The sequence below is a fragment of the Protopterus annectens genome, chromosome 1.part1 (assembly GCF_019279795.1).
Source record: "Protopterus annectens isolate FY-2018-M chromosome 1.part1, PAN1.0, whole genome shotgun sequence".
NCBI classification, from domain to species: Eukaryota; Metazoa; Chordata; order Ceratodontiformes; family Protopteridae; genus Protopterus; species Protopterus annectens.
In genome coordinates, this window is record NC_056726.1 from 479522774 (window position 1) to 479547661 (window position 24888).

Consider the following 24888-nt stretch of genomic DNA (forward strand, 5'->3'; position numbering starts at 1 on the left):
GAGTAGTGAAGTACTTTCTGTTTCCGTGGCCCGAAACCTTGTTCAGTTTTAATTTTTAATTTATGTATTTGTAACTGGATAATTGAACTCACTCTTCTTGAATCTTTTCTCAGACAAACTGTGGCAAATATCAAGATTTCATCTATATGCCTGAGTCCTGTGTTAGTGGCTGGGAGAAGAAATGATAAAAAAACAGCCACAGTTCAGTCTTGCTTCCTCAGAGGAAAGGTGTGAGGCTGAACCTAGTGCACACATTTCATAATGGTGACCAAGGGGCTAACAGGCATACGGCTTCAGCTTACAGTGTATTATGAACAGCCATTAAATGCATACACTTCTGCATACATGTGGGAGTATGCATGTGATCGTAGTGCGATACACTACATAGGTTCATAGGTTCATAGGATGATACTAGGTTATTGGCCTGGAGGCCCTTATAAGCCTAGTCAAGAATTTCACCCATGTTCCCTCAAAGTCAGCACCTGTTTCTCCTGTCTAGCAGGGACACAGGTGGGATCCCAGGGGTGTATTTTCCGTTTCCCATCCAGTCAGCCAGATTCCTCTTAACATGGAGAGGGAGTCTATTCCACAGATGGGGGACTCTTTGGGACACAAATCTGTCCCACCAACAAGTTCTATTAATGTCACAGACCAGGTAAAGGCCTTATGTGTGAGTTGCGTAAGTGGAGTTTGACTTACGGATATGCAGCAACTCCATCAAGACTGGGTCTGAGATGGTCTTGTATGCCAGACACAGGTCACCTCTGAACAGTCTGTATGAGACTGAGCAGAGGAACAGGGCTTTTAGCCTATCTGTATAGGATAGGTATTTGAGATCATGGATTTTCCTGGTCAGGAACCTCTGTGATCTCTCCAGCTGCTGCATGTGCTTGGCAAGGTGCATGCCGAAGGAGGCACTGTACTCAATAATCGGTCTGATAAGGGAAGAGTACAGGGATGTTATGACCTCCTTGTTCCTGGATGAAATATCCTTATTTATGAGGTGGGCCATGTAGAAAACCTTCCTTGCAACTAAGGCAAAGTGGTGGTCAAAAGTCAGGTTGCTATTAACCTGGATGCCCAAGTCCCTCACAACTGATTGTATGCTTAGTACGTTGTTATTAATGTGACAATTTGTATCATATGAGTGCATGGGGTAGATCATTAGGATATAGTGACAAAGCACTTTACCGCTCACAATCGGATGATTTAGGATCTCTAGTCACCAGGCTTTCACGTTATCCTCCCCAACTTATAAGATTATTTGCATGGAGACAATGGGAGTAGAATAATGGAAGCATAACCCTGAGACTGCAGAGCAGTGACTAGCAGCGGTAAGTAAGAATTGTTAAGAGAAAAAAAAATCTGGTGGTGTTCAATGTAGTGAACATTGCTTCATTGTTGCTTGGAAGTGAGCAAAACACAGTAACTATACACTTGGAGCTGTTAGAGGGCTATGAGTTAGGAAGGAGAGGAATGTGACAAGAGAAGGAAATTGAATGTAGATTAATAAATGATGCAGTGATATATCTTTGAATGTAAGGTTGCAGGAAAGTGAGTAAATTAAAAAGCAACCAAGTACAGTATCATTAGCTATTTTTGTTTTGCCCATACAGATCAGAGCAGCAGTTTAGTTAGTGCATGTGGTTTATGTATTGTGATTTGCTGGATTTTGGAAACTACATAATATTATAACAATTAAGTATGGTGTGTTTTTTTTTAACTAGAGAGATACACAAAAAAATTATGACGTCATACCCACTGTTCAGAATAGTAGATGACTTGCATTGAAATGAACATATTAGAAATGTTTATATATGGAAAAGACTGCTGGATTTATTCTGGGTTTTGAGATTTTATTAAGAGATGCCAAACTAGCCATTATACCATCCATGGCTCTTTAAAGAACACAAGTCTTTGTCCCTGGTCAGGAGGCTGATTGTTACCGACAACAAACATGGGCAAAATTGCATTTCAACTCTTGTAACATACTGGCTGCGTCTAACATAAGTGCCATACAAGTAATTCATAAGCATTCACCATGGAAAACCATTTGAATCATAAAAAAGGCAGTGCTTGCCTTTGATTTGTTCATCTAAACATAGTAACAGATCACTATCCCCCAAATTTTATGTTGTTTTTCTAACAGACCTTCATTCTTAAACCATGCACCATTTATAACTGCTGAGAAGACTCCTTCTAGACCGTGAAGCTAGCTAACTGCTTCTCCTTCCTAAAAGCCATAGTTTTCTGTCCACTGTCCAGATTTTCACTGCTTCCATACAGCAGATTATACTGTGAGACTTATGGGAACACTGTATTGTATAGGATTCCCTTCAGTGGTTCAGTAGCAGCTTACTTGTTTGTCTACTACATGAGCATGATTGTTGCATATCTTGTTCCTTGTACTGCAGTTTGTTTGCTACGTTTGTTCAAATTGTATTCATTTATATAAACTCTGGCACTGCAGCATTTTAAAGAAAGTGTAACAAATGCTTAGTCATCACTATTTCTTAGAGTTGGAATGACCTTGAAGAAGGTAAGAGGTGTTTGAAGGGTAAAACCCCCAACATTAAAAACCATCCCCCACATATGGGTGCAGGTGAGTTTTTGCTGGAAAAAATGCTTTTTGCACTGTTTCATTGTCTATTATTGAATAAAACTCAATAATCTACAAGAACATATTTATCAAGGACCACTATACTCCAGTTAGTAGTTTTATGCAATTACAGAAAACCACTTGTTTTTAGAGCTGTTGGATTTTTGAAGAGGCAATGTGGACTCATAGTAGATATATCCATGTAATATACCATCGTATCATTACCTTAGAGACAATGTCCCTACATGGATCACTGTTTTCCACTGCATGACAGTGCCATCAGTCTAGTTAGGGCTATTGACAGTATAGCATAGAGGATGACATTTGATCTGTGGCCAAGTGACTGCATTGTTTTTACTATATTTGGCATTTATACTCTCTTACCACTGCACTGGAACACTTCATTTACTTTGTAATCCTTCCATACTGGAAGCATAAACATTGCCTTTACAATGAAGTACCTCAGTTGCAGTTCAAGTATCTAGACAATACTAAGTTTTAAAAAAGGCTGTGCACAGGCATACAAACCCAGAATGATAGCAAGCACCTCCAGTCTTTGGTCTAGCAGAGGTGATGACAGCCGGTCAATTGTTATTTATTTTTATTGTAAAATATAAGCAGTGAAGTAGCTACTCTGTCTAATAACCTTTATTTTTGTAACAGATTGTAGCGGCTATTCTTGCTATGGCAGGCATTGTGCTTCTGAACTATGCTGATGGGTTTCACAGTCATTCAGTTATAGGAATCGCACTGGTAGTGTCATCTGCATCTGCCTCAGCACTTTATAAGGTAAGTGCAGGTAAGCATCACTGGTGTCTGTTAACATTCGGAAGAAAAAGGAATGGAGTTCAGAAGAATGAGTACCTGGTACCATACCTCTATTATAATGTGTACCATGTGCTGTACCTGTATTATATGTAAACCTGGTACCATACCTGTAATATATGTGTACCTGGTACCATACCTGTAATATATGTGTACCTTGTACCATACCTCTGTTATAATTATATTACCAGCTTTTAAACAACACTTCCAGTCGCACGCAGTCTCTTTTAGATTGAACTGGGCTGATTGGTAATAGAATGATATAAAAGAAAAAAACACCAAGCATGACAGAAATGTGATGACTCCAGTACCAGACTCTGTGCATTACTTATTTTTTATCTTACGTCTGAGTTTTGGATTGGCAGAATTAGGCTATCGGGGCATAACAGGAAGGACATGACTGGGAACAAGAAGGCAATTATTACTTGTTATTAAATCATATAATATTTTCTGCTTTTAGCTTTAACAGTTCTAGGATTTTTCACTTCTTGACAGACTGTTTTATACAACAAATTTAACACTTAATAACAATAACTGCAGATTCATGATGTGTCCATTTACCCCCAAACACACCAAATCCACATTCTTTTTTTTTCTTTTCTATTTGCTTTATTTTTTTTAACTAATGCACCAAATCACACCCTGTCTTCTTTTAAAATGGTACAGCTGTTTTACCCTTTATTTGTCACTCATGGACACCCACTACCACTCCAACCTCTACTGTATAGATCTCATATGTTTTCAAATTCTCATCCCCATCTGCTTTCTCAGTACCTTTGCTTTCCTGCCCTGAATATATAAAAATGTCCTCCATTTCATTTTACTTGCTCATAAATTAACACACTGTTGTCTGCACTAAAGTCTCCTTAATACCTTTCCCTTTTGTTGGAAGCGTCCCTATGTATTACTTTGTGATCCACTTCCCTTCACTCCTTTCAGCTCCTTTATTAGTAATGGTTCCATACTAGAAACCAAACTTGTTATGTTTAACATTCTTGCATTATGCTAAATGGATCCATGTCCGCAGGTTTAACCACAATGCACAGTGGTAGCCAGAATCCAAATAGCTGTCTAGTCTAAGATCGGTTACTCTGACTCACTTGAGCTAAAGTTTTACTATCATTTATGTGATTCTGCAATATGTGTGTTAATGTTTGTGCAAACAGTGTGTATATGAGCAAAATGTGGAACGCAGAAGTGTTGAATGTTCGAATTCAACAAAATTCGAACATTCACCACACTTCTGCAACTCTAGATACTGAGCAACCCACAGTAAAGACCATTTTTGCAGGGGGGCAAGCCCACCTGCACCCCCCCAAACCCCCTGCTACTTATATATACAAACTCTGAGATTGCACTACAGTGAAGAAAGGGTACATTTCCCAATCCCCATTATAGTACAATCTGCATTAAAATGTAGAAAATGTAGTGCATTCGGTGTTGTGCATTTCTACATTTCTATGTTTGTTCATTTGATACAATTGAATGGGGTGTTTTGGACTGCTGTGAATCAAACAAAGTCCGATTGCCCATTTGCTAGTAAACCTGAGCTAAACATTCCTCATGTCCAAAGTGTAAAATTGGCAGCTAGTCTTTATCTTGTATTTCATGGACAATATACACTTTTAAAAAGTGACTTTCATCCTGTCAAAAAAGATAAAGAGGGGACCACCAAGGACATAAAGAATCTTGTACTAGCAGCACAGTGGGGAAAAGTTTCTGTACAAGTCAGGATATGGATAGGTAAAGATTTTCATGATGAAAGGCATAATGTAGTTGTAGTACAGACTGATAATCAGGTTGCACATATTTGGAATACAGGAAATACATGTCTTTATGACGTATTTTAATTCTGGGACATAAAACTGAGAGTCCAGGAGTTATGTAAAATATATAGAAAAACAGGGAATGTCAAGAATCTCTGTTGTCATCAAAAGTTACTTTTTGGAGGAGCAATCCCTTGTACCCCCCGTGGGGAGATGCAGCCTCCCCTGCCAGTACCGAAACTACTTATATATACTAATTCTGAGAATGCTTGGAGAAAAGAGGGATAATGCATGACATAGCAATCTCAGTCTTAGTATATATAAGCCTGTATTTTCACACTTTTCATTTTGCTATTCCAGGATTTGCACTAATGACTCTCATAACTGGAAAAGGGTACTTGTCTTTTTTTTTTGACTATAAAGCTTATCAAATTTTAATTGCTGTTATTTCGTACATGAGAAAACCAAGACCATTTGGTGTCCAAAATATAGAGCTCAAAGTCCAGAATTCCCAGTTAACAGTCTCTCTTGTAAAAGAATAAAGAAGTGAACTCTCATTTAAAACAGAAGTCTAATACAGCAAGAGATGTAACTAGCCATGTTATAGTTGTGTAATTTTATTCACAAGTAAGTCATGTAATCCATGTTACTAGACTCCAGATGTAATCTTTGCAGTATTATAAACAAAAGAAGGCCAGGCAGCATTATCTTGTATATGTAAAAGTAATTCTGGAGAATAGGATGCGAGCAGTTTACAGTTATTAGATTCCATTACCCAGCTGTACTTAATATATAAAGGTTGTGGGGGAAATGAAGTAATTTATTTGTATAATTTATGCAAGCACAACAACTAGCCTATGTCTTATTTGAGAATGGCTGACCTACATGTTTGAGGAGTCAGGTAGGCATGGATTCAAGTGGATGCAAGTGTTTATCATATTCTAGCTTTATAAATCAACAATTTCTACTCCTGAATAATGACTACCTGTTAATTATCTACTACATATATACCATTTTGATATTTCTAGTCACCTCTCACTGAGATCTTTACTGGATAATTTGGTCAATTTGTCTATTATTTGAAATAAAAAAGACTGCAAATGGTATAATTATCTGTTAGGTATTCCAATTCAGTATTATTTATTAGAAAAATGTATTATGTATTATATTAGTCTGGGACAAATTCTTCATTACCAAGAACTAGATGAGAAGAGAAAAAATGAGATGTAGGCGTTCATTCATCAAGAATACCCTAGCAGTATGGAAATTTTCATAGAAAGTCTCATGAGACTTTCAGAAATTCCCAAACTTCTGGAAAAAAATATTTGTTGTCTATATAGAATTAATCCCAAGTTGAAACTTCATGTGTTTATTACCATGCACTTCTCTGTCTTTAAAACTGTTACGTGTTCTGCTCCCTCTTAACATACATGTCTACTTCTAGAAATAAAAATTCTATCCTTCCTTCAGTATATGGGACTGAGATTCATGAAACAGTCTAAAAACCATGTTGTATGTTCTTTTCCAGTGGAGATACCCATTTATAACTTGCACATTATACAATAGCTACTATTTAGTATTCAAAAATGCGCACACTGATTGGATAGACCAATCAGCATGCTCTATGTAAATAATCTAGTCAGAAGATCCATGTAACACAGAGAAAAAAAATTGCATCAGACAAGAGAAAGTGCTGTATCTTCATTTCTGCAATGCAGAGAAAGCAAATAAATCCAGGGTATACTAATAGTAACATGTCTGGCTTAGTATTTTAGATTGATCGTACATACCTCTACAGACTTTTGCAGACTGTCCTTTTTTCTCTCCCATACATAACTTACTTAGCCATAAATCACCCAGAACTACACACATTTCAGGAGGTATACATTCCTTGTGGCTGCCTTCCAGTTGCTACTTTTTAGATTTAAGAAACTATTCATGCTGATTAGACACACTGGTTAGCATGCAGATTGCAAATGAAAAAAATGCTTTTCATTGAATACACTTTTCCATGCCACTAAGTGGAGAAAATATTTTTTTAATAAAGTTTCCCACTAAAAAATTCCTTCCTGGAAATGAAAAAAATAAAACTGCACCAGATATTCCAAGCATCCCTACAAGCATCTCCATTGCCCAGTGTATGCCTTAAAACATCGTACTGTACCCAGAGCATGTGCAGTCCACATCTTAAATGCTCAGGATTAACAAATGCTAGTGGCAGAGCAGTAAAGTCTGCTTATACAAAGGCATTATTTAGAAAAGGCATGACTTTTTAATCTTAAATAGTGTCTTTGTATAATAGCAATAATCTACTCCTGTGTGAGGGCAATGCAAGATTTACCCACGGCTGGCTTTGTTTAATCACTCATTTTTTGCTCTCATGATCAAACCATGCCAACTGTGGGGAAATCATGTAATACCTACATCCATTCATAGAGTATTACTAAAATATATAGTCACTGTTTCATTGTTGGTATGAAAAGGGGGTTATGATTAGATAAATGAACTCTATCCTTTTCCTTCAGCTCCAGATGAGAAACACTATGATGTCATGATTCTGTCTCCATCCTTGCATTCATTCAGTTCACCATAGACAGACACAGTGTAATAGAAGTTCACTGTGACATTGTATCTATTCATTTTAGTGTCTTGATGGACATAGGTTAAGTTAGTAGAAGCAGAATCCTAGGAACCTTAAACTGGCCTTTTGAAATTTTACCAAATAGTATAGTCTGTAAGCACATGATGCAGAAACCTGGGAACCTTAAGTTGGCCATTTGTAATTTTATCAAATGTTATAGTCTATAAGCACATGAGAGTTGTATACTATGACCAGAACTAGTTCTTACAGCTACCTGTAGGACACTATAAGATGTGGGCACTTTATTTCATTCAGTGATGATTAAGCCACTATAGCAAATGTTTAACTGTTGTCCGTTATTCCGTTTGATTGAAATCCATTATAGCTTTTGATACATTTCTATCATGCAGATAAACAAGATATGGGGGGGCAATCATGAAGAGACTGCAATGTGTACATCTCCATGCACATGTTGCAGACACCGTTTGCTATTCAGCAACTACCCTAACATCATGCTGCATGGCACTCTGGCATAAAGACATGCAGTACCATACAGGGTTGCCCCTGTGGCTGTGCTGAATGCATATTCTGAATGTTAGTGCAGCATGCCTGAAAAAATGCATATGCTAATTAGCCATGTACTCTCTGCCTGAACCACTTCCAGGAAGGCATCTACATTTTGAACAATTCAAGAAATCACTCAACCGTGCAGATCAGCATGGTCTGTTCCACAGTGTTGCAGTACTGAATACATCCAAATGGCCGTGTTCAACTAACTACCCTGACCATGGGTTGGGGATCGGGGGTGGAGAAGCCACTAGATACCAGGGAGTAAAATACCTTAATGACACCAGCATCGATACAGTGATCAGGAGGTTGGGAGAAATACTCACCACCAGGGATACATTTAACGTAAATGCCTTCATGGTACTAATGTCAATACAGAGACAGGGACTACTCTGCCATTAAGTCCCATAATGCTGCTTTCATCAGTACAGAGAAATAATAGACACCAGGAATTCTATAAATGTGCCATAATAGCACATAAACAGTGTCTGGGTGGGAGGAACACACTAGCCACCAAAGAAAATACAAGTGTGCCATAATGGTACTTAAACGATTATGGCGATAGGAGTGCAAGTCAGTGGGACAGGTACAGAGACTGTGGTGTGTATATGTGTGTTTGTTTGAATGTGTACTTTTGTCTGTGTGAGAGAGAGTGACTTTGAGGGGGATGCCAATGCCTACAGGAGCAGTAGTAGTTTACTACATGACATGCACATCATGGTAGTAATTGTGATTCACAGACATGCAAATTAGCTGATAATGTGCTTACCTCATTGTGAATAACATCACTGAATCACAAAATACCACTTTGTGGGAGCAGGTCATTTGTAGAGCCAGCTTTATGGCTCATGCAAGGCCCTTTAATGAATTCCTGGCAAGATGTTCTGACTTGCCAGGATATATTTATTAAGACTGAATTGTTCACTGTCTATTTATAGCCCTTATGATTCCTAACATTTCTTAATTTGCAAATTATATGTAGTGACATACACAATAATACAGTGTAGTAAAAAGCCACATTGATGTGAGACCCTGACTAATCTTGCAAGCCAAAAGAATACAATTCTGAATGCTTTAGTCAGGGAGAGTTCTTACCAAAATGGTGTGATTTTGTTGTTGTCAGTTTAGTACATGTACTTTGAGCTTTGTTTATCGACCTTTCAAAAGCCTTCAATATGGTCAACCATAATCTGCTTATTGAAGTATTAAAAGCCCATTCACTAGACGCACAGGCATTACTCTGGTTTAAATCCTATTTAGACAACTGACATCAAGCAGTCCTTTGGGACAATAACCTTTCAACTCCCCTCCCTGTAAACCTTGGAGTACCTCAAGGCTCTATCCTAGGCCTTCTTCTCTTTTCAGTGTTTATTAATGACCTAAATACTAAAATTCCTCAAGCCACCTGCATACAATATGCTGATGATTCTACTTTAATCTGCTCAGCTAGGTCCCCAACCTCACTCCAGACCCTCACCCAATCTGTATTTCATACTGTTGAAAATTAGTTCTTGCAACACTGCCTCCTCCTGAACCCCAAAAAAATAAAATTATTACTCTTTACTCCTACTCTAAAATCACCACAATTTCTCATCACTATAACCTCTAACAATGGAACCACCATATCCCCTGATACCATAGCCTGTCTCCTGGGCATAACCATAGACAACAACCTTAGCTATGATGACCACATCAACACTACCATAAAATCCATCTACAAAAAACTAGGTTCCCTGTATAGAATCAAACCCTTCCTTACACCAACAGCTAGAACCACTATAGCCCAGACTCACCTGATCTCTACCCTGTTCTATGCTTCTGCATTTATACTAATCTTTCTAAAAACAACCTTAACAAACTTGCCACTAGCTATAATAACATAGCCAGATTTGCCACTGGCAACCCTTTTAGAACCCACCACTGTCTCAACCTCAAACAATTGGGATGGTTAGAACTGCAGCACCAAATACTCTGTCATCAACTTACTATAACCCAAAAGATACTTTACCACCCTAAAAATACACCAATCCTCACTAATCTGACTACCCCTTACAGAAACCTTACAACTCTTCGCTCAGCCAATAAGCTTCTAGTTTCCACTATTAAATCTAACAACAAAGCTGGATACTCACTTTTCACTAACACAGTGGGAAAAGCCTGGAACCAGCTTCCTAGTGAACTTTCTACTCTCTCTTCCACACATCTTTTTAAAAAACATCTCAAAGAACATTTTAAAACTCACTGGCTTTGTACCTACACAAACCCTGTCTGATTTTCCACTTTACCCATTCCTGCTTTCCAGGTGCGGCCCGTGCTATTGGACTGCCGGACTGCAGCCCCCTCAACTATAAAATAAAGAAAAATAAAGAAATAAAAATGGAACTCACTCGGAAAACACGTTGGGGTCGGACTGCAACGTCAGCAGTCAGGAGTTTGCTGCAGTCTTGTCGGGGGAAGGATCTCGCGACAGGCAGGGTCTGGATTGGAGTTTGCTGCAGTCTCGGGGCAGGGTCGGATTTGCGCGGGTTTCCATAGGATTTATGGTGGTTTGCGGACAGGGATTTATGGTGGTTTACTACAGGTCAGATTTGTGGTTTACTACAGGTAAGTGTGTGGACAGGGATTTGGATGTATGGTTTGCTACAAGGGTGTGTGTGTGTGGACAGGGATTTGGATGTACGGTTTGCTACAAGGGGGTGTGTGTGTGTGGACAGGGATTTGGATGTATGGTTTGCTACAAGGGTGTGTGTGTGTGTGGACAGGGATTTGGATGTATGGTTTGCTACAAGGGTGTGTGTGTGTGTGTGTGTGTGTGTGTGGACAGGGATTTGGATGTATGGTTTGCTACAAGAGGGTGTGTGGACAGGGATTTGGATGTATGGTTTGCTACAAAGGGGTGTGTGGACAGGGATTTGGATGTATGGTTTGCTACAAGGGGGGGGGGTGTATGTGTGTGTGTGTGAAAATGCCCCAGGTGCAATATACTGGTGGTTAGACTCATGGTGGTGTGGTAGGGAATACCTCAGGCTTGTGTTAAAGACCTGAATTCCCTACCCACCACCATTTGTAAAAAAATTGCAGATTTTTGCCTCATATTTGATCTGATCTGTTCCTCATAATATCTGTGGTTTGTAAATATTGCAATGCTTGATATTTGATGGTGCAGTGGTAGCATTGTTGCCTCACAGCTGCAGGTTCTCAGGTTTGATTCTTGGCTGGGGTGCCTTCTTTGTGGGGGTCTGTATCTTCTCCCTGTGTTTGAATGGGTTTGCTTTTGTGTCCTCCCATGTTACAAAGACATGTCTGCATTATTTTTTCCTGGGCCTCTGCTGAAAATTGTTTTTTTGTTCCAAGTCAGACTGTCCTGATTAACAAATGTTAAATAAAATTGACAGGCATTTGAATTTCAGACTTCAGGTTTCTGAATGTTTAATTCCTTACATATTTGATGGTGCAGTGGCAGTATTGTTGTCTCACAGCTATAGGTTTTCTGGTTTGATTCTTGGCTGGGGTGCCTTCTGTGTGGAGTCCGCATTTTAGCCCTGTGTTTGTGTGGATTTGCTCTGGTGTCCTGCCATTTTACAAAGACATGTGTCTACAGTATTTCTCCCTGGGCCTCTGCTGAAAATTGTTTTCATTCCGTCAGAAGTAAAATTGACAGGCATTTGAATTTCAGACTTCATATTCTTCAGAAAATACATAGTAAAACAACTTTTTATTCTAGCAATAAATATATAGTAACACAACCTTTTATTATAGCAATTTTTTAAGTTTATAAGATGACTATTTGAAATTTGTCCTTATTTTTAGGACTGTAATACCCTGTTATTGGCTTTGTCCAGGTTTTTTGTGCTAAGGTTGACAGCTATGGCAAGAGCTGAATTCACTGAATATTTTTGAAGGCTGTATTCCCTCATTACTGGGTTTGTCCAGGTGTTTTGTGCTAAGAGGTTGACAGCTATGGTGAGAACTGAATTCATTAAATGATAGCCATTTAAGTTTCAGTCTTCCTCTCTTTCACAAAGCAGCTGATTTGGCGTAGTGGTATGTTGCTCTTGACTGGTTTGCACAGGGACCTTGGCAGTAAAATGTATGGTGGTAACACAGCATTGTATTCTAGCAGCTTTCCAAGATTATACAAGCAATGTTTAATGTGTCCCTGGTTTTTGCCCTTTTGACCCACCCTAATAAATTTGGCTTTTTCCAGATTTCTTGTGCTGCGAAGTTGAAATGCAGTTGAGTATTGAGTAGATTTTACAAGGAGCTAAGAGCTGCAGGGGAAGAGACGTTTAGTGCTAATTATGCTAAGTCAGCTCACGTTGCTAATAGCACAACAGGTTGTGTACTTGCTTTTGATGCAGAAGGTTGTTGGTTCTACTCCCATAAGTGGTGAATGCTGCCGTACTGAAAGTTAAGATACTATGAGCCTATTATCAGTTTGCCATCCATTTCCTATTGCAATATTACTAGCTTATTTTTAATGTAATTTAGGCAATTTATTCCTCAGGGGCATTAGACACTTTATTTTTCGATGAAACCATGAAATATAAAAGTGATTGCTGGCAGCAACCTCTTCATTACAGATTTATTTAATGTGGAATTATTTAGATGACTTTTTTACTACTTTAGAGATTGTGCATATTTACTGATCATGGTGGACTGTAGAATTGTGCATATTTACTGATAACAGTGGACTGTAGAAGTCTGAGTAGACTTTTATGATGGAAATGTTCTGAATTGGGCAGTTTTGTCATTGGTGCATGTGTTTTGTTTCATTGTTTACTGGAAAAATGTTCAAAGCAATAGGAAGGTGTATCAAAGAGCACATGTATGTTTCATATGCAAGGGGCCTATGATTTGAAAATAGCCCAGAATTAATCTTTATCTGCCACGGGTAAAATGTATTTTCTTTGAATGTGGGTTTCAATGTTGTTTCAATGAATGTGAGTTTCAATGGCAGAGAAGTTTTAATGCCAAGTTTGTTTAGCAGACGTCTTAGTGTTTGTGCTGTAAAATGCAAAATAAAAGTTTCAAAATGAAGTTCAAATCATCATAGAAGTAAATCAGTATGCACATTAGTGTTTATGGTAAATGGAGTGAAACAGCCAAGTAATGGATCATTGGAATGGCTGCAGGGGGAGGCTCCATTCGACCATGGTTTTGTGAGGGGGAAGGGTGGCAAACTTAGGCAGCCCCAGCTGAACCATACCTCCCAACTGTCCAGATTTTCAAAGAATCAATAGATTTTTTGCTTCTTATTTTTGGTTTGTTCCTCATAACATTTGTGGTTTTCTGGCAAATCATTTAGGAATTAAGTCACTAACGACACACTGAATTTCAGACTTCATAACCTTCAGAAAAATGTATGCTAAAGTAAGACCTGTTCTATCAACTGTCTCAGTTTATACAAGAGCAATTTTTAGTACTGTTTATATGTTCCCCCAATATATTTGGCCTTGTCCTGATTTATTGCATTAACAGGTTGAGAGGTACATGCAAATAAATTGCTTTATAGAATTAGGCATAGCCAAACATCTCAACTGTCCCTGATTTTGGCTCAAAATGTTGCTCTTCCCCTAATGATCCCTTCGCAAAATAGCAATTTTGGAAGAAAACATGGAGGGTTTATAATTAAGAAATAACTGTATAATCCGTTAGATTACTTTTATTTCAGAAATGCATGTAGATTATTTTATTTTATCAGCTGCTCAAGTTAGCGGTACTAATATTAAAGTGTCCCTTCTTTGACAGGTTCCCAGCTGTATTGTGTTGCTATTTTATATTTTTACATCACATTTTTGGTCCATTTTTCATAAAATTGTGTTTTTTTGGCAAATCATTAAAGACTGAAGTTAGAAAATAATGATAGACATTTGAGTTTCAAATTTCATACCATTCAGAAAATTCATACTAATGCAAGACTTCTCTTATCTTTCTAAGTTTATAAGAGCAATATTTTAAAAATTGTCCTTATTTTGGGCCTTTGTCCCATTTCCTTGTATGACTTTGTCCGGATTTCTTGCTCTGAGGTTGAGAGGTATGACAAATGTGTCAGGGCCATCACGTCAGCCAGAGACATTTCAAACTGTGACATACTTGTTGCACCCCACTCCCCCATGTAGTGACTCTGGATGTGTCAAAGCAAGGCAAGGAGTAGTTATGCAGTGTAAATGTGTAGAGTATCCCCCCATCCAAGGTAGACACAAGTACTAGAGTGGCTTTTCATCTGTCCTTGATTTTTACAGAATGGTCTGGTTTCTGTCGTATTTTTTGTACTGTTGATTTATGCTTATTACTCAAAGTGCCTGTTGCTCTGTGTTTAAGTAGCAATACTTTAATGACCATCAGGTAAGCTTGGCTGAGATTGCAAGACACAAGTAAGCTTTAATAAGCATACTGTTAAAGAATTGCCAACATTGAAAACCTTTCTGTTGCCATGTAGAGAATACTTAACTAGATAATGTATAAGCCTTGGGTATTGAAATGCATATGCCAGTATCTGTAATAAAGAACAGGATTACATTATTTTAAGAGTCTCATTACACTTGGAGACTTCCAGTCATCTCTGCAGGCTTTACCCATAAACAGAATGCCAATCGTGTGGTCCATAACCTGTACAGTAATCCTTTTAAGCAATGTATCTTGAGCTTATTTCTTGTTCGCTTTTCATTTTTTACTTTGATCATGTTTTCCCCATGAAACAAGTAGATGTCAGGCAGCAGGTCTTTTTTTGGATAAGGAACATTTTTACAAGTGGGTGCATCAGAGATTTCTACTTTCAGCATGTTACTTGTTACTTTAATAAAGCTGAATATAAATTATAATTAGAACTGCAGTGCAAGAAGTGGTTTGAGTTGAGTGCTGCTTGTTTTTCTTATACTTGATTTTGACTGGCATTTCATTAATGTATTTAAAAAAAGTAATTTATTTTTTCATGCCTCACAAACTTTTTTGTTTCCATCTAGATATTAAGCTGTCATGTAGCCAATGCATTGAAATATTTTTATTCTTCTACACTTCATTTTGTCTTGATTGGACTCTCATAATGACGGTATGGCACCCAGGGCAGTATATTTAGTTTTTGTGGTTTTGAGCATAGCTCCTCCCCTTTCTAGTTGGCCGCACCCCTTCCCATTGACCCCACCCATTCAGCTGTCTCCTGCAGCCCCCCTTTGATTTGAAGTCACCAGCCACCACTGCTGCTTTCTCTTTTACTTCACTTCTCCAGTGTACTATATTGCTCAACCCTTTCAATGTCCTTTTTGCTGTAGTATGTTTCCTACCTGTAATAACAAATAAACTATAAAAAAAAAAAAAAAAACTTTTTATAACTTTTTTAAAATGTATTACTCTTTGTGTTTTTTTCTCTGTCAAATAGTGTTTATTCTTTTGTATTTGTTCTTAGTTCATTCCCCTTTAAATAACTCGGCACACAATATTTTTTGTTTTTCTTTTTTCTTTCACAAATATTCCAATATTGTTATTATCTGTACTTGATAATAGCTTATTTTTTTTGTTAATATTGTATAATAAGTTTTTCTGTCTATGCTTGGAGCTTTTCTCCCCGGGTCTCTACTGAAAATGGACATGTATCCAGTTAGACTAGCCCGGTCAACAAATGTAAATTAAATTAAATTAAAATTAAATACTTTTGCAGCCAGCTACTACATGAGTCTTTAGGAACAGGTCCTGGAAAAGGGGGGTTAGCTACTACTAGCCTTTAGTATATACTGCCTAAATGGGTTTTACTTTATATGCTGCTCTGGATTTCATTGATATGTTTATAATAACATTAAAGATCTGATGCTCTTACATGCAACATAAAATTAAGTATTTCCTAGTGAGCAGTAGTCAAGTAGGCATCTTCTAACACTTTTATTATACATAAATCCTTAATACACCAGCAGAATGTAAGAAGATGTCTGAATTAATGATATCATATTGGAATCTGAAAGGCAGATGGAGGTGAGTTCAAGAAAACAAAATGTTTTGGCATTTATTTACAATATGAAAACAAATATACACTTATAATAAATTAATTTGTGTACTTCACAGTTTGATGTCTGCAAAAAATGGATGCCACAATTTTATGCTTTTGGTAACTCAGCCAATAGATGTGAGGCAGAAATCTGAATAAACAAAGAGTTTACTTTCAAGACAGCACAATCCAAAAAAAGATACAGATGAATATATCATTATTATTTAAATGTACAAGATCACTACTGGTTCACCCCATCATTATGGCCTCAATTTATGCACCATACCTCAGCAGACCAAACTTGCTTAGAATTTTATTTTAGATATTATCCAAGATCAGAAGTCATGGCTTCATCTTTGGGTGGGACTGGAACTTAATCACTGACTGCTCCCATGAGAAACGGCATAGCTGTACTTCATAGTAATGATAGCCAAACTGTTACTCCACATTTTCATGGATGCTTGTGATCTTATAGCCCATGCTGCATGCACCCATCAGGTAAAGATTGTACCTCCTACTGCTTCTTTTCATCATATAGATCTTGGTTAATGGTAGATTTATTTCTTCTCTGCAAGATTCTACAAACATTCAACATTTTGTCTAGTGCAGAACAAGATCATTTACAGACTATTCATTAATCTGCCTTAAAATAACTTTCTTTCTGAAAACTAGAATGGCTCCAAGATGGAAACTGAATCCATAACAATTTTAACAGAAATATATCAAATCATTTTATTAAACAGATTTCATTTTGCAGAATATCAAGACAACAATGTTCTGTTTGATATTCAGGGAGTTATGCTCATCTTCCCATTTAGTCTCATTGTGATTATCAAAGCATTATATCTGAAGTATAGAAAGGAAAATATTTTGACTGGAAATTATATCCCTCAACATGAAAATGAACTTGCCCCATTGTCTGCAAACCATTAGGCTTCTGCCAAGTGGTCATTCACTTACACAATGGATTTCATCCAGTATCAGGACAACAGTTGTCCAGTGGGACCATCATTCAGGTAGCCATGATGGTGCTCTGTGCCCTTACTATCATCCTGGCAACAATAGCATTTTTTCTATTGGCCCATTCCCACCCTTGGTGTGTGGATGTGTGATTCACATTACTGTGAAGACCTTTAATGCCTCCTCCATGAATGTGCATTCCTGCAATCCCAGGTTTAAGGTTACCACCTATCAGTGGCTTGTTGTGGTTAATACCAGCCCCAAGTAATGTACTGGCATTCCAACCACTTCTGAGGGATTTATGGATGACAGCAGCCCACCCTGGCATCAACAAGATGACTGCATCCATCCTCCCCCGTCAGCTCTGGCAGTCACCTGAGTCACTAATTGATCACAGGTCATCGGGCTCATACTCACGGCTTTATCTCTCTATGCTACTAGAGGTTTGATACAAATAAATTTGATTAATTAACAAATACACAGCACAAACTCAAATGACTGCATGCCTCTAACCCATGACATTTTAATGCAAGATGATTGCCAAATATGCTAAATGAACACCCATTCCCTCAAAAGTTCTTGCCAGTCTATTTAAATTAACTCATAGCTCAAACATTTCAATTGAAAATGACAACCTACTTAAACAGCTGTAAGATACCCTTTTCTGTAATATATATATATATATATATATATATATATATATATATATATATATATATATATATATATATATCTACAAAGAAATATATGCCCCTAAAATCCACATGTAGATGAATAGGATATAGAAAATTTTCTAGCTAGCATCACTTTAAGTGTGTTTCCAAAGCATTTCATTTAAAAAAAATAACTGTGGAAATATCTCTATAGGAAATTCAGGACATAATTTCAAATCTCATCTGGGTAAAGATGAACTGTTCCTTCCATGAGCTAGGTCCCACAGTGTCCCTGGCAATGAGCCTTCTAAACTGAATGACTATCCCACTATCCACTACAGGCTGACTGAGTCACATCAACACAACCTAAAAGTCTGCACCCTTCCAGCTACCAGACTTCCAGGACCCCTGTACTGAACACAGCTGAAGTTCCCCTGACTCATTTATCACAGCATACCTGTGATCATGCATTCTAAACTGCTTATATATTTTGTTAAACTCTTACCAGTGTGCACACTGCATTGGGATAAATTATAACCGCTCTTCCTTTAGCCCCCACATATTAACTGAATAAAATCTCTTCTGCTCACTACTTTCTGTGTGATACTGTTTAGCACATAGATTTTGCTTTCTAATATGAGTAGGAAATTTCTCCTTGCATAAGAACTCCAATTACATTCCCAGTAGAAACTCATTATATCCATAATATAACGTTATTCTCGTTTTATTCTCTCCTTTATCTCTTCCAATTCTTCTGTCTAGTTTTCCCTAGCTTTTATCATAACCTTTGTCCTACAAGCTAAATCATAATTTATATTGAACAGTTTCTGTTTCTTTTTCCCCTCCCCTCTTCAGTCATTTCAGATCTTTCTTTGATTCCTTACCTTTAGACTGTAGACTTTACACTCTCCTATTATTGCTATTTTCTTTAGTACTTTGCAGATATGATGGTGGGGCCCCACTCCATTCAGCCCTTACTACACTCAGGCTTTAATTCACTCTCCCACCCTACCCCTTGTACCCACCCACCCCCACCTACTATATATTTAGATTCTGAGCTTGAACCCCTCTCCCATAAACTCCTCCTCCTCCTCTTTCTGTCTGGCTTATCCAATTGAAACTGTCTAGCCTTCTCCTTAATTGACACCTCTTTCCTTAACCCTGATTAACCATTTCCCTACATATTATTCAGATCAACAGTATGCACATAGTGCATTCAGCTGTTACCTCACCCTCCCTGTGCTTTTCCATCAACTTCCATATTACTTCACACTCTTCCATTCCATACATCTACCAGACTCTCCCTAATTTATTCCATGTCCTGCCATCATATGCTACTCTTGTCTCTCTATCACCCGTCATACCTCTGTTTTCTCATCTACCCCTTAAATGTGATAACTAGCTACAATTCTACTCCCTTCCTCCTCTATTCTCTGTACTTTCCTTCTATAAAACAAATACCTCACGTATTAACTTACCACCCACACTTATCCAACACTTTTCCACCCACTTTTTAAAACTGACAAACCTTACTCTTTTCATAACACCACCATATCTTTATAATCTACCAGACATTCTCATTGACAAATACAGGCTCCTCAATATCCACTGCCATCTTCACAAAACAAAGTTCAAACAAGATATTAGTAAAATTAAGCCTCCGGCTCTGTATACTTCTTCTAAGAAAATCTTGTTATATGGAGATATTCACCCTAAGACTGGCTCTAACACCTTTCCCAAACATGATACTAACACCATATCCTCTACTCTCATTAATGCAAAAGTGTCTACCAAGAACTTAACTATTAACTCCATTAAAATACACAGCCTCTTAAAATCTGTGAATTTCACTCTTGGATTGCTCACTACTCTCCCAACATAGTAATTTTTCACAGAAAACTGGCTTAAACCTAATATCACAAACAGTGAAAATGTTTTACCTAGCTATAATATTATCCACTCTGATATGTTACACAAAAAAGCTGGTGGTGTAGCAATACTATACTCAAACCATCTTAACATCTCTTCACTGTCTGTATACCCCACTAATTTTCACCCTGCTGAACTTATACTTGCCAACTGCAAACTAAACAGTCATTAAACGTTTTGTACTATAGGCAGCTATATCCTTCCAGGGAATAATATCTGTATTCTACAAAATGTTCTCCCCCAGACCTCCAACTCTATCTCAAATGAAACTTTAATTCTTGATGATGTCAATATTGACTGGCAAACCTTAACCACTGACTTTCCTTCCTCAAGTATTAATCTTCATGGCTTCACTCAACTAATTATCACCTTCACCCATTACAATAATACCACTATTACAGGCACCATCCTAGATTAAATTCTAGTATCAAATCCTAGTATGTACCAAAACCCAAAAACACTCACTGATTCTATTAGTGACCACCTCCCTACCTATGTTCAAAGGCTTTCCATACATCAGATTAGACAACACAAACATAAAGAGTGTCGCAGTCTCACCAACTTCAACATTAATTAAACAACTTGCTTTCCTCTATAAACTGGTCTTTCTTCGTCAATCTACCACTAGATGAGACTGTTCAGAAATTTAACTTCATATTCCTGGATATTCTTAATATCCTAACTCCCTTCAGGAAAAAAAGAGTGAAATCTCACCATGCACCTTGGCTTTCTCATTCTACCCATGCCCTAATGCATAAAACGGATGTTGAATGGAAAAATTGGTTGAAATTACAATCTCCCAATCATCTTGAAACTTACAAATAACTTCATTACCTAACAAAAAACAAGTTAGTAATGATAAACATTTATTATCTAAAGCCACAAATAAATCATCCAAATAATCCCAAAAAATTTGGAATACCATTAAACAGATTCTTAATCCTGGTTCTCCTAACATACCAAACCTATGCCCTAATTACTCTCACTTTCAAACTGCCACAAAGTTCAACTGCTATTTCATAGATTCCATAATCACCCTAATTCAAAATTGCCAAAATATGAACCTTACACCACCTCTCTCACCTCTCCACAATAATTCTGCTCTTTCTCTAAAACCTGGCCCTACCTCTTATATGAAATCTTTACTGTCTAAACTAAAGCTCTGCTCTCCTTCAACAGACAGTCTACCAGATGAATTACTAAAATTAACTGCCAACTCAGGAGCCTACCCAATCTCCATATTAATTAATAGATCTATTCAAGAATCAAGAGTATCTTCTATCTGGAAACAATTCTATATTATCCCACTTCACAAAGGTAGAAGCTGTACTGAATTTACAAACTATAGGCCTATAACAATTCTTCCCCTCTCTCAAAAATACTTAAAAAATGCACCCACAAGAAACTTTTTAAATGTCTTCTACATGAAAATCTACTTACCCCAACCTAACGTGGCTTTCGCCCTATCCACAGCACAACTGCAACATTAGTCTCATTTACTGAAACTATCATAAAAGCCAGGGAAAGTAATAATCTGGTATCCTCTCTTTTTCCTGACCTCTGCAAAGCTTTTGATACAATCTCTTACCACAAGCTTCTCTCTAAAACATAAACGTTTGCTATCAACTGGTTTACTAGCTACCTTTCCAATTGACAGCAATCAGTTAAATGTCTCTCCTCCTTTTCCCATTTCCTTACAGTTAACACTGGAGTGCCATAAGGTTCCATTCTTGGACCTATTCTCTTTAACATTTTTATAAACAATCTTCCTTCATTCTGCTCTCATTCCTCACCTATACAATATTCTGATGACTCCACTATCATCTGCTCTTCCAACAATCTTCTACACCTTCAATGTATTACCCAAAAATCATTTAACTTTCTTGAAAGCTTGCTAAATGACAATCAATTCTACTTAACCCAAAAAATACAAACTACTGCTATTTCCTCCAAAAACTCAATCCCACTTCAAACTGACCTTCACTATCACATAACCTGATAACACCAAGATAGAAGTAATCCAACCCCCTTGGTGTTATCATCAATGATTAACTAAAATATGATCTACATATTCAAAACTGCATAAAAAAAACTCACCAAAAGCTTGGCATGCTTTACAGATCAAAACAACTATGTTCTAATAAAATTGACAGATTTGCTGCTAATCAGCCCTACAACTCACACCACTGTCTATCTCTAAAAACCTTAAACTGGCTTGAGCTACCTCACCACCTCCTGCTCTCAACTGCTCCTTACTCATTTCATACAGTATAAACTTACTTGCTACCCAGCCATCTTATCTATCATTACTTATACGCCCAGCCACTCTCTCTAGAGCTCTAACCAAATTGTCTTGAAAATCTACAAGATCCATAGACCATAGATTATACAGCTGCACAGTGGCCCTGGCTTGGAACAAAATTCCCTTAGCCATCAGATCATTGCCAAATTGTCACAAATTTTAAAAAAATCACTAAGAGAAAGACTCTTTAACACTTGACTCTGTTCCTGTCTTAATCCTTCCTAGGCTTCCAGTAATCTATTTCTTAACCCTGCCTAGCTTGCTAGTAACCATTTCTTCTTTCCTTTTCTTCTACAACTTACTTACTCCCCCCCCCTTCTCTTTTCTCACTTCCACCATTTATACTGCCCTGCTGGCTTTTTCTTCTCACATCGTTACCCCTTCTACTACTTACTACTCTGACTCATGTTTTCTTCTTCTTCAATTCTATATCCTTATTCTCACTAACACCCTGCACCTATTTTTCTATCACTACATCTTTCCTTAAATAATATATCCAGTCTAATTTACCTTGTGTGTGATTACTCTTTTCACCTAATCATCTGATGCTAAAAGTAAATTTATATAAGTAAAATTTGTCTGTTGGTTCTATGTCTTCAATGTATACTTTTTATACTACTCTCACATTTTTAATAGCTATCTGATGCTAAAATTAACTATGTTTTGTTAATGTCATGTTTTTATTTACATCATATTAATTTTTCATGTTCAGAGCTTTTCTCCTCTGCCCAGTCAAACTTTTCCCAGTTAACAAATGTCAAAATAAATAAATAAAGCCAGCTGGCCAGATGGCTTTAACACCTCTTTTTATAAGACTCTCAGAAATCAGTTATCCCCATGATAATAATGAAATGTTGAAAATGATTTTGTTCCTGAACATCAGCACTGGCAATCATCATGTATTTTAGTTGTGAATACTAGTAAAGCATTTGATTAAGTACCTATTCCATTCTGCTTTGTAGTTCTTATAAAAAATTCCATCCCAGAAAGCTTTATTCAAGGCATAATAATGTTATATGATTTGGCCTTCACTTATATCATTATAAATGACAGCTTATCAGCCTGTATTATGATTTCCTTATCTCCTTATGGGTTCATAGGTAAGTACTAGGCTAGCTACCCTTGCAGACCATTTTAAGCCTAAGAATTTCCTTTTTTGTGCTCAAAGTAACCTATCCCATTTGGTTATAGACTGGCATCATCCATCCTGTTTTCAACTGTTCTGAACTGTTTGGAAGTTTCTAGAAGACCAGTGCTTGCTTGGGCTAAAGGGAAGTCTCTGTGTTCACCAGTGGGAGTGGTTAACACTGAACAGCCTGCCTGTCCCTGGAGGAGTGGTTACTACCTAGAAGCTGTAGTTTTATTGGCCATTTTGGGTCAATTCTAAACTCCTTGATCTGTCTCTCTTAAAACCAGGCTGCCTCGTGGTTTTGGCGTCTTTTCAGGCTTGCTAGTTGTTGCTGAAGTACCTACCAAGGGGAGAAAACGCTGAGAGAAGAAAAGGAGCCACTTTTGTGATTTTAAGTATTTTCTTCTGATTTTTTGTTAAGTTTTACTGCTTTGCCGCCTACTTTTTGGCATTTTCCAGTTTGCTAAAGTTTATATCTGTAACAGTAACAGTACTTGGAACACATCTAGAGCCTGTTTACTGCATTTCCTGTGTTGCACTTAATTTAAAATAGTTTTTTTCTCTAAAAACTGCATTTTACCTGATTTTGGCCTAGCACTCAAGTGTGGGGTCATTTATTGCACTGCTGTGATTATTTTGCTGCTTGTGTATCTCTGCTACCTTTAAACTACAACAAAAAGAAAAAAAAAATCTTGCTTTTTTTCCCCACTTTCTGAAAGTTAAGAAAGTTCAGTTACAGATTTGCTGTTCAAAACTGTTTGGAAGTTTCTAGAAGGCCAGTGCTTGCTTGGGCTAAAGAGAAGTCTCTGTGTTCACCAGTGGGAGTGGTTAACACTGAACAGCCTGCCTGTCCCTGGAGGAGTGGTTACTACCTAGAAGCTGTAGTTTTATTGGCCATTTTGGGTCACTTCTAAACTCCTTGATCTCTCTCTTAAAACCCTACAACTCTCTTTTTGCGCGGTTTTGCACACTGAGCAGCGTCGGGCAGCACCGCCTAAACAGATTTAAACTATTCCAGGCTCCACAAAGTCTGCTGTTCACTTTTTCCCTTAGAACTGTTCAAACTCTCAAAGTAATCACTCTATTCTCTTTCTAAAGCCCTGCACTTGCTCAGCTCTTATAAGGAAACACTAACTAACTAAAGCACTACACCCTCTTTGACTTCTCATAAGTATTAGACTCCCAATTGGTCCTTCCTGATCAAGTGAAAAATCAGTTCCCTTTCCTAATCATCTGATTAGTAAAAAAACAGTTCCCTATACTAATCTGGTATTCCAAGGGTCAGTTTCAAGGCTACTCTCCAGTCCAGCTGGTGAATCTGGGAATTTTGAGGCAATGTTACAATTGCCTTATGTACACAGACAACTCTCTCCTCCTTCCAACAAACTCTACTACATGTGAGAGATGCAGTTACACAGCCAAACTGGAGGCAGAGCTCTCTCAACCCAAGACTGGCACAGTCAGTCAGGAGGAAAAGGTAACCACCCACACCACAAATCCAGTCTCACACAGACCTATTGCATCTGCATACCCAACACATAAACACACAAAAACATACTCGGAGGCTCTAAATAAAAATCTGCCTAAACAGCAAAGACC

The 24888-nt window shown here is 37.6% G+C and overlaps 1 protein-coding gene across 2 annotated transcripts in view; it reads left to right on the plus strand.

Moving 5' to 3' along the window:
- SLC35F3 (solute carrier family 35 member F3) overlaps positions 1 to 24888 on the plus strand; it is a 1790855-nt gene that overhangs the window by 1419467 nt on the left and 346500 nt on the right. For both annotated transcript variants that reach the window (XM_044076176.1, XM_044076184.1), the window contains one exon: positions 3263 to 3388. In XM_044076176.1, the coding sequence (XP_043932111.1) occupies positions 3263 to 3388 (126 nt within the window). The remainder of the gene's footprint in view (positions 1 to 3262; positions 3389 to 24888) is intronic.